General features: G+C 38.7%; 1 protein-coding gene across 3 annotated transcripts in view; it reads left to right on the plus strand.

Annotated features, from left to right (window-relative positions):
* The window catches only part of CCT6B (chaperonin containing TCP1 subunit 6B), a 57411-nt gene extending 46003 nt beyond the window's left edge, over positions 1–11408 (plus strand). For all 3 annotated transcript variants that reach the window (XM_008057463.1, XM_008057465.1, XM_008057466.1), the window contains 4 exons: positions 6997–7130; positions 8363–8465; positions 10231–10303; positions 11211–11408. In XM_008057463.1, the coding sequence (XP_008055654.1) occupies positions 6997–7130; positions 8363–8465; positions 10231–10303; positions 11211–11283 (383 nt within the window). In that variant the 3' untranslated portion in view covers positions 11284–11408. The remainder of the gene's footprint in view (positions 1–6996; positions 7131–8362; positions 8466–10230; positions 10304–11210) is intronic.
* The last annotated feature ends 239 nt before the right edge of the window (positions 11409–11647 follow it).

Below are 11647 nucleotides of genomic sequence, written 5' to 3' on the forward strand. Positions count from 1 at the left end.
TTGTTTGTGTCGTCTTTGATTTCTTTGAGCAGTGTTTTGTAGTTTTCATTGTAAAAGTCTTTCACTTCTCTGGTTAGGAAGATGCTGAGGTATTTCACTTTTTGGTGGCTATTGTGAATAAGATTGTGCTTTTTGCCGGACTCGGTGGCTCAACCTGAAATCCCGTGCTTTAGGAGGCTGAGGTTGAGTGGATTGCCTGAGCCCATGGGTTCGAGACCCACCTGGGCAACTTGGCGAGACCTCATCTCTACAATAAAATAAAAAAACTTGCTGGGCATGGTATCGCACGTCTGTAGTTCCAGCTACTTGGAAGGCTAAGGCGGAAGGATCTCTGGAGCCCAGCAGGTCGAGACTACGGTGGCCGGGAGCGGTCACTGCATTCCAGTCTGGGTGACAGAGTGAGACTCCAACTAAAAAAACCCAAAAAACCCAAAAAAACAGATTGTGCTTTTTATTTGGATCTCTGCCTTTTTGTTGTTAGTGCAACTGTCTTTTGCATGTTGATTTTGTATACTGAGACTTTGCCAGAGTCCTTTATCAGTGCAAGGAGGTTTTTGACAGATTCTCTTGGGTTTTCAAGGCGTATAGGATTATATAATCAGCAAAGAGGGATAACTTAATTTCCTCTTTTCCAATTTGGATACCTGTGATTTCCTTCTCTTGACTGATTGCTCTAGCTAGGACTTCCAACACTCTGTTGAACAGGAGGGGTGAGAGTGGGCAGCCTTGTCTTGTTGTGGTTTTCAGTAGAAATGCTTCCAATTTCTGTCTTTTTAGCAGTATGTTGGCTGTGGGTTTGTCATAGATGGTTCTTACTATTTTGAGGTATATTCCCTCTATGCCTAGGAGTTCGAGGGTTTTTATCAAGAAGAGATGCTGGATTTTGTTGAAAGCTTTTTCTGTGTCTAATGATATAATCATATGGTTCTTGTTGTTTTTTGTTTTTGAGTTGGAGTCTCACTCTGTCGCCCAGACCTGAGTGCAGTGGCCGCTCCCGGCCACCGCAGCCTTGACCTGCTGGGCTCTGGCGATCCTTCTGCCTCAGTCTTCCAAGTAGCTGGAACTACAAACGTGTGCTACCACACCCGGTTAATTTTTGATTTATTGTAGAGATGAGGTCTTCCCAGGCGGGTTGCCCAGGCGGGTCTCGAACCCACGTGCTCAGGCAATCCACTCACCTCGGCCTCCCAAGGCACAGGATTACAGGCTGAGTCACTGAGTCTGGCCAGTTTGGTCTTGTTTTTACATCTGTTGAAATATTTAATTATATCTGGTCTTGTGGATGTTGATCCAGTCCTACATCCTGGGGATGAAGCCTACTTGGTCATGGTGAATAATTTTTGAGATGTGTTGTTGGATTCGATTGCTAGAATTTTGTTGAGAATTTTTGCATCTATGTTTACCAGGGATATTGGCCTGTAGTTCTCTTTCTTTGTTGGATCATTACCTGGTTTAGGTTATCATTGTGATGTTAACTTCATAAAATGATTTGGGAAGGGTTCCGTCTTCTCGATTGCCTGGAATACTTTCAATAGGATTGAAACCAGCTCCTCTTTGTAAGTTTTGTAGAATTCCACTGGAAAGCTGTCTGGTCCATGACTTTTTTTGTAGTAGTTTTCTTATGGTGGAGTCAGTTTCCTGAGTTGTTTATTGGTCTATTTAGGGTCTCAGTTTCTTCTTGTTTCAACCTTGGGAGGTTGTGTGATGCCAGAAACTACTCCATTTCATTTAGGTTTTCAAATTCGTTTCCATATAGGTGTGCATAATAATCTCTGACAATCTTTTGAATGCCAGCCATGGCTGGTTTCATTGGTTCAAGGCTAGAACCAACCTTCACAATGTAAAAGTAAGAGGCAAGGCAGCGAGTACAGATATACTAGTTGCCTGAGAGTTTCCTGAAGCATTTCAATAAATTATTGATGAGAACACACATTTACCCAAGCTTGTTTTTAATGTGAATGAGACAGGACTGTACTGAAAGAGGATGCCAGACTGAAGTTACATCAGCAGGGAGGAAAGTTGATGCTAGACTATAAAACAGCAGAAGATAGGCTAACTCTGTTGTTTGGTGGCAATGCTTCTGGCAATATGAAACTGAAGCTTCTCTTAGTTTATCTAATTCAGAAAACCCAAGAGCCCTTGAGAACATAGCCAAGTGCTCTTTTTCTATTGTGTAGAAGTGTAACCCCAAAGCCTGGGTTATACAGGCCATTTTCCAGGGCTGGTTTTCCACTTTATTCTGGAGTTGGAGAGATATTGCTTATAGAAAGATGCCACATTCAGCATTCTTTTGCAGCTCAACAGTGCTCTGGGGCATTCCCCATTCATGGATGACTTTCATCCCAATGCCAAAGTAGTGCATCTGCCACCAAATACTATGTCCTTCATCCAATGTATGGACCATGGAATTATAGTTGACTTTTAAGAAATAGTATTTATGTCACACTTTTTGTCAAGCAGTAAAGGCAAGCAATGAATCAGGGACAACCTTGTGATAATATTGGAGAGGTTATTATATCTACAAGGCCGTGAAAAACACTGACTTTCCTTGGTGTGAAGTTATGGCTGTCATCACGAATGGGGTTTGGAAGAACCTTTGCCCACAGTTTGTTCATGATTTTCGTGGATTTGAGAAGGTGGATGAGGAGTCCAAAGAGGTTTCAGCAACTTAGTGACCCTGAGTGAGAAACTGAAGCTCTATCTACAAGAAGACAACTTCAATCTCCTTGGTGTGCAACACAAGGAGCTTACTAATAAACCTGAGAATTGGAGGCTCAGAGAAAGGATTAAGAGAGACAAGAGGAAGAAGTAACTGAAGAGCTGAAGAGATTCACAATATAGGAAATGGCAAGGAGATTTTCTTAATTTGAGGAGGCATTGTTATTTTTTTAAAAAATTGGAAAATATAGTTTATTTAGAGAGTAAATTAGAGAGAGGTAGGGGAGGGGTCCAAAACTAGGAAAACATGGCGGCCATACCTTAAAGAGCACATGGCCATACCAGAATTTAGTAAAGCAATGGCCGACACTGTTAATTTTTAAGACACAGGATTCAAGTGTCGGAAGGTACATGAAGGTTGCAGCAGCCATTCAGAATGCAATCCAGTGCTCTGTATCAACTGTGATGAGAAAAAAAGAGCTCCTACCTAGACATCACTGAATTGTTTTTTCAAGAGGGTAGGTAGAATTGAATCTAGCAAAGAACCAGAGCCTATGTCTCCAACGTCAGGCGTGAGTGAAATTGCGTCTTGCCCTGTATCTCCCACTGTTGATGATCCTTCAGCTCTACCATCTCTCACCTTTTCTCCCTCCTCCAGCCAGTAACTCTTCTTGCCTGTTCACTTGATGTCAGTCCCTGTATGCCAGCTATTGTACTATACTACTGTACTTTCCAAGGTACTATACGATGAGATTAAAAATGTTACATTTTTGTGTCTGTTATTTAATTGTGTGAAAATTATAAAACAATTAATGTACAGTACTATATAGCTGACTTGTGTTAGTTGGGTACCCAGGCTTTGTTGGACTTAGGAATAAATTGAACTTATGAATGAGTTCTCAGAACGGAACTCGTTTGTATGTAGGAGACTTACTGTACTCTATGTATCGCATATGAGTGGAATCATGCAGTATTGTCCTTTTGTAGACAGATTATTTCACTTAGCATGATGTAATTAAGATTCATCCATGTTGTAGTATGTGCTAGAATCTCCTTCCTTTTAAAGGTTGATTATTATATTGCTTATATGTACCTACCTTTTGGCTATTATGAATAATGTTATGTATATTATCCTTTTTATATATTGCTAGACTTAATTGGTCAAGATTCTGTTAAGAATTTTTACATCCATATTCATAGGGGTTACTGGTCAGTATATATATATAGATAGATTTTTTTTTTTTTTTTTTTTTTGAGTTGGAGTCTCACTCTGTCGCCCAGACTGGAGTGCAGTGGCCGCTCCCGGCCACCTGCTGGGCTCCGGCGATCCTTCCGCCTCAGCCTTCCAAGTAGCCGGAATTACAGGCATGCGCTACCAAGCCCGACTGATTTTTTTATTTATTGTAGAGATGAGGTCTCACTGCCCAGGCGGGTCTCGAACTCGTGGGTATATTTTTTTTCTTAGAATGCTTTTCTCTTGTTTGGTTGTAGACTAATGCTGTCTTCATAGAATGAGTTGAAAAGTCTTTTCTGCTGTTCAGATTTCTGAAAGTGTTGACCTGTTGTGTAGAATTGATATTATTTCTTCCTTAAATGTTTGGTAGACTTTGTCAGTAAAGCCATCCTAACCTGGCACTTTTTTTTTTTTCATTAATCAGTATTTTTTATTATGGTTTTGTGGGGTACAGTTAAGGGTTAGGTGTACAATTATGTTTCATTCAGGCACCCTGCTGATAAGAGGTGTTTTCCCATCCCCCGACAGATATTTGCTACTGTTAATCCCATCCCCCTCCCCCCCATAGTTTCCCAGTACCGTCAGTCATTTTCTTATAGTATTGCATTGGATGTTCAAGGTCAACCCGGCACTTTTAACAACAAATTCAATCTCTTTAATAGATAAAAGTCTATTTAGGTTATCTATTTTTTTAATTAAGCGAGTATTAGTAATTTGTGTCTTTTGAGAATTTGTTCCCTTCATTGAAGTTAGGATCATCATACTACTGGTTATGAGCTAAATATGGTTTGCTGTTTAATTTTGGTAAATAAAGTTTTATTGGAACATAGCCATACCTATTTGTTTATATATATGTGTGACTATTTTTGTGTGACAGTGTCAGAGGTGAATAGTTGTAAAAGAAATGGTATGGTCCACAGTGCCTGAAATATTTATTAACTGGCCTTTTGCAGAAAGTTTGTCAATTTCTGATTTAAGTTTTCAACTTTATTGACAGAAAGTTGATCTTAATATGTGTTATTTATTTATTATTATTATTTTGAGTCAGGGTCTTACTCCGTCACCCAGGCTAGAGTGCAGTGCACCACAGTCTTGACCTCCTGGACTCAAGTGATCTTTCTACCTCAGTCTCCTGTGTAGATGGGACTACAGATGTGCGTCACCATGCCCAGTTAATTTTGTGATTTTTTTGTAAGACAGGGTCTTGCTATGTTGCCTAGGCTGGTCTCAAACTCTGGAACTCAAGCAATCCTCTGGTCTTAGGCTCCCAAAGTTATAGGCATGGCCTATTTTTAAAATATCTGTAGAATCTATAGTGATATCACTTTTTTCATTTCTGACATTTGTTCACTTTAATCTCATAATTTCCACTTGATCTTTATTATTTCCTTTCTTGTGCTTATATTAGGTTTCTTTTATTCTTCCTTTTAGGGTTTTTTGTTTGTTTGTTTGTTTGTTTTTGAGTAGGAGTCTCACTCCATCACCCAGGCTGGAGTGTAGTGGCACACTCACAGCCATCCCAGCATCAACCTGCAGGGCTCAGGCGATCCTTCTGCCTCAGCCTTCTAAATACTTGGAACTACAGGTATGCGCTACCACTCCCAGCTAATTTGTTTTTTGATTTATTGTAAAGATGAAGTCTCACTAAGTTGCCCAGACTGTTCTCGAATCCGCGGGCTCAGGCAATCCCCTCACCTTGGCCTCCCAAAGTGCTAGGATTATAGGTGTGAGCCACTGTGCTCAGCCTCCTTTTCTAGTTTCTTAAGGTGGGAGCTGACCTTGGTTTGAGAACTTCTTTTTTAATATAGGTGTTTGGTATTATAAATTTCCCTTTAAGTACTGCTTTAGTAGCATCCCACAAATTTTGATGGGTTGTGTTTTCTCAGAGAATGAAATCAGGGATGTTTTCAGAAGTTCTAGTACTCTCTACCTCAAACTGGTGTAATATTTATTTGTACATTTTTTAATACCTTATACATATAAATATTCTTTTGAGTGTATTCTGTATTTAACAAAACTTTTTAAAAAATGTGAATGGGAGGTAAGAATATAATTACTTGTAGGTAAACAACTCTTTGAGCAGTTGTGTTGTGAAGTGAAGCAGAGAAAAGGGGTAGTAATTAAAAAATGATGTGAGATAAAAGGAGAGGTTGTTTTTGTATTGATTTGTTTTAAAGATAAGTGATTCCAATGAAAGTTTGCTGATTCAAATAAGAGTCATAAGATTTAAAAGTCATATCCTGATGTGAGAATTGATGTGTTTAACCAAAGCTCTTGTCTTAGAATAACAATACCACCTAAATTTTTTCTCAGGTAGCAGTTTGAGTTCTGTTTCAGAATGGAAAACAGATATTTCATTGAGTCCTAGAAGTCCATATCAAAAACTGTGGCTCAAATTATCTTGACCTGAAATTTTTTTTTTTTTTTTTTGAGTTGGAGTCTCACTCTGTCGCCCAGACTGGAGTGCAGTGGCCGTTCCCGGCCACCGCAGCCTCGACCTGCTGGGCTCCGGCAATCCTTCCGCCTCAGCCTTCCAAGTAGCCGGAATTACAGGCATGTGCTACCACGCCCAGCTGATTTTTTGATTTATTGTAGAGATGAGGTCTCACCAAGTTGCCCAGGCAGGTCTCGAACCCGCGGGCTCAGGCAATCCACTCACCTCAGCCTCCCAAAGGCGCGGGATTACAGGCTGAGCCACCGAGCCCGGCTTGACCTAAAATTTTTGAGATCAGATAGTGCAATCAGTTACCTGGAAGTATAAATTACAAATAACTATATTTTTAAATGTAGTCAAAGAAGAGTGAGATGAAGGTGAAAGAAATGTCTACTCTTATTTGCCAGAGAATAAACAATAAAATAAGCTGTTTATAGCCAGTTATCTATACTGTGCTTAATTATTTAATAGCATATAACTCAGGATGTTTCATAAGACAACCGAGTAATTACTGAGCTGTGCAATTTATTTCATTTATGTATATACTTAAATACATTTTAGAGGTAGGCAAGACAATAGAACACACTTGACTAGCTAATTGCTTTTTTCTCTGTTGTTTCATTTTCACCCTGTATGGCATGTCTTACCAAGTATTTTTTCCCTCCAATAGGTTGTGTGGTTCCAGGGGCTGGTGCAGTTGAAGTGGCAATATCTGAAGCTCTTGTTATGTACAAGCACAATGTAAAAGGAAGAGCTCGTCTTGGAGTCCAAGCTTTTGCTGATGCCTTACTCATTATTCCCAAGGTACAACTATCCTTATGCCCACATAACAACTGGTATTTATTTGCATTTCCTCATACAGTTTTCTCTTAGATATTTTACAACTAAAGCAGGAAGACTTTTGGGATAACAGCCTAGAATCCTTGTAGGAGGTTTGTGAAATAGTCAAATTACTTCCTTGCTTTCTTTTCTGAGCTCCAAAAATTAAAGTAACCCCAAAAGCTTCTGTCAAAAATGATTCATGATTAACTCATCATAATGAAAATGTTTAGAACTTAAAATTTAATTGGATTTTAGAGTGGATCTTAATTTTGTTGGTGGTAGCCAAAGTGTAATTATTTTAAACTGTGAAAGTGAAGACTTGAAGCTGTTAAGCATTCCCAAATGCTAGTTTGCATTTGTCATTATAATTCCTAGAAAAGGAGAGAGACTCGATTTTTTTTTTCTAGGTGGCCACCTAAGGACAGAGAACTACTATTCCTTTCTCTTTGCCTTAATTTGGTTGTGAACCACCTAGAGACACAGAAAAACTACTTTGAACATGCTATTACCATGAATTAAAACATTACTAAAAATACTAGCAAAGTCTCTTTGATAATTGTTATTAAAATTATTCACAGTTTGTGGAATCTTTGTGAATTGGATTTCTACTTTTTGCTTCCCAAAAGCAGCAAAATCAGTATGATCCTGTTGTTGACAGAAACCGGTAACCCCGGTATGTATTGGTGGTATCTTTATCAGCTGGTGATTTGGGACCACTTGGAATTGAGCCTAGTTTGGAGTGGAAGTATCTTCATCTCTGTTGCCACAGGGCATGATTCTCCTTATGAAGAGGAGGGGCACACAGCTGCCTCCAATATTCTAATTTCTGTTAGCAAGTGCCTAGGAAAAACTGGAGGGCATGTGGTTAGAGGCACTAGTTGAAACAAAAATACTATTCTATTTCCTTCCATGTTAAGAAAAAATTCTTTTGCAAGGAGGGAAATTAATGTAGTGGGGTGGACACGGATGAACTCTAATGTCCTCAGAATTTAGTGTGATTTGCATACGGGAAATATTTAAGTTAATATAAAAACTATTAGACAAAAATAATAATTTGACTTAGATTGAGTAGAATTCTTCAAAAGGAGATGATTACTGATTATGAATGTGTTTTCACAAGACTACAAAGTAGTACCTTATTTTTATATTTGATAATCAAGCATTCATGTGAAAGTATTATACATATATATTTATTGTTATTTTTATTCATAAAGGTTCTTGCTCAGAATTCTGGTTATGACCCACAGGAAACACTAGTAAAAGTTCAGACTGAGCATCTAGAATCAAAACAACTTGTTGGCATAGATTTGGATACAGGTAAAAACAAGAAGAAAAGTTAGCTGCTTAATCAAAAGATTATTCTTCAGCCATCGGGAATATTTTCTTATAGTAAAGAAATGGAGGTTTGGGTGACTTTAATATTTCAGTTTTGAGTGCCTTTAGTTTACTTCCCATCCCCCTCCCCACCAGGGTCTCGTTCTTTTTTTTTAATTATGATTTTTAAAAAAATAATTTCTTTAGCTTTAGGGGATACAAATAGCTTTTGGTTACATAGATACATTGTATAGTGGTGAAGAAGAGTCTGGTTTTGTGTACTTACCACCCTGACCTGTGCACATTGTATCCAATAGGTGATTTTTCATTCCACTGCCCCTGCCCACCTTCCCCCTTCTGAGTCTCCAGTGTCCATTATACCATTCTGTATGCCTTCACAGATCTTTGGTTTAGCTTCCAATTATAAGTGAGAACATGTGATGTTTGGTTTTCTGTTCCTCTGTTCACTAAGGGTGATGTTCTCTAATTCCAAACAAGTTGCTTCAAAAAACACTATTTTCTTCCTTTTTATGACTGAATAGTTTACTTTTGAACTTCTTGAAAGAAAATATTCCTTCATTTAAGAAATAGTTATTAAGTGCTTATTTTCCTCTTGGAATTCACACAGAGCAAAACAGACAAAAATGCTTGCTCTTGTGAGCTTGTGTTGTAGTGGGAGAAGACAGTCAATTAAGCAATAACCTTAATACATAAGCTTCTTTAGCATTTTAGAAAGTAATAAATTCTATTTATAAAACAGTATAATGATGGTCATGAATGCTAGTATAGGAGGGTAGGAAGAGAGTTGCAACTTAAAGAGATTTGTCAGGGTAGGCTTCATTGAGAAGATGTCTATTAAAAAAAGCCAAAGGAAGTGAGGAAGTTAGCCATATGGGGAACAGGGTATAAGTGTTCTAGGGAGAGATAACAACCAGTGGAAAAGCCACGTGTGATTTTTTTGAGGAAGAGGAAGGAGGTAAGAGAGGGGATAGAAGGTCAGATCATGTAGGGGCATGTGGACCAATCTAAGGACTGACTTTTACTGCTGTGGAATAGGGAACAATTTTGAGCAGAGGTGTGACATGATCTAATTATGTTTAAGAGGATCCTCTGGCTACTTTCCACTCTGGAGAGGAGTCAACTGAACAGCCAGAAGGTTGGAATTGTCATCGACTGTATTGGAGAAGACTAGATAGAGCAGGTTGTGAGTGAGAGGACATCAATATTCAGGTTTGTCAAATTCAAGGCGAAAGTGTCTGTAGTCTTTCAAGTAAAACAATCGGTTGGATATGTGAGTCTGGAGCTCCAGGAAGAGGTCCGGGTTGGAGATAAAAACTCGAGTCATCAGATGTATATGATTTAAATCCAGACGACTGGACGAGATCATCTAGGGATTGTAAGATGGAATGAGGAAAGAGAAGAGTCTAAGACTGAACCTTTGGGTGCCTCAACGATAAGATCTCAGGGAAGAAGAGAAGGAACAGCAAAGTAATCAGAAAAGGAGCCACGAGGACAAAAGAAAGAAAAGGAGGGCTGTGGTGTCCTGGAAGACACGTGAAGAAGGAGTAGGCAGGAGTGTGTGATCAACTGTGTTGAATGCTAATAGATGAGGCCTGAGGATCAGTTATTGTATTTAACAACATGGAGTTTGTTGATGATCCTGATAAAAGTAATTTCGCTAGTGTGGTAAATATTGGTAGACTATACCACAGTATTAATAGACCATATCAAGACTGTAATGTTAAAATGGTTTGTTTTTACTTTTCAGGTGAGCCAATGGTAGCAGCAGATGCAGGAGTTTGGGATAATTACTGTGTAAAAAAACAACTTCTTCACTCTTGGTAAGTTAGTATTAACATAAAGAAAAAGACCTTTAGAGGTATACTTGACAACATTAAAATTAAAATGTTTCTATTATTTTTGTCACTCTATAGTGGAAAAATTGTCAGGTATGCAAAGGTATGACATTCAATTTATTTATTAATCTATTTATTTTTGAGTTGGAGTCTCACTCTATCACCCAGGCTGGAGTGCAGTGGCATGCTCACGGCCACCCCAGTGTCGACCTACTGGGCTCTGGCGATTCTTCGGTCTCAGGCTTCCAAGTAGCCGGAACTACAAGCACGCGCTACCTTGGCATTCAGTTATTAAGACTAGTGTCTGCCATTTTACAGTTCCATTTATATTTTAGTTCTGGCAGTGTTAAGTTATAGGAAAGGTTCATCTATTTTTTTTTTTTTTTTTGAGTTGGGGTCTCACTCTGTTGCTCAGGCTGGAGAGCAGTGGCACAATCCCAGTTCACTGCAGCCTTGACCTCCTGGGCTCAGGCTATCCTTCTGCCTCAGCCACCCAAGTAGCTGGGACTAAGGTACACACCACCACACTGGCTAATTTTCTGATTTTTTTTTTTGTAGTGATGAGATCTTTCAGGTTAATCTTACTATTTATCTGAGGGGAAAGGAAAGAGAAAACTTTACTGAAGTAGTAGTACATGCATAGTATGGAAAATGAAATGCTATGCTAAAAATAAGCTTAGCTTTGCTGGAATAAAATCCAGACTTCTGTCTCATCAGCAAAGGAGTTGAAATTATAATACAAGGGGTGGTGTTTGTATATATAATAGCTTTGTCTCATAAAATCTCACACCACCATTGAAGAACAAAGTGCCCTTTATAGTTGAAGATTGCAGGGGGCAAAGATAAGGGCGGGGTTAGTAGGCTTTACTCACCCTCTCCTCCTTTTCCTTAGCACAGTGATTGCTTCTAACATCCTCCTGGTTGATGAAATTATGCGAGCTGGGATGTCTTCTCTTAAAGGGTGATTGAATTCAAAATCAGCTCTTCTGGAAGACGGGGTTTATTACACCTTGTATCCAACTACTGTTGTATAGCTTGCACTATCCTTAATTTTTACACAATAAATACAGTTTATATCTTTTGGTCTTAACAGTCTCAAAAATGTTTCATCAAAGCATAAAGAACACATGAAATATTTTCACAGTAAAGGAGTAATAATGGAAATATTTTCCCTAAGAGTCCTAACTCCCCATTCTTTAATGTATGCTACTGTAGCTTTTATAAAATAGGATCCATTATGATTCTTAGAACTTTGGGGCAACTTTTAATTAGCAAAATATGGAATACAAGTTTTAGTGCACCCAAGTCAGTTTTCAGTTTATCAGAGGG

Source organism: Carlito syrichta, unplaced genomic scaffold (assembly GCF_000164805.1).
Source record: "Carlito syrichta isolate Samal-C Ts95f unplaced genomic scaffold, Tarsius_syrichta-2.0.1 Scaffold303021, whole genome shotgun sequence".
Taxonomy (NCBI): domain Eukaryota; kingdom Metazoa; phylum Chordata; class Mammalia; order Primates; family Tarsiidae; genus Carlito; species Carlito syrichta.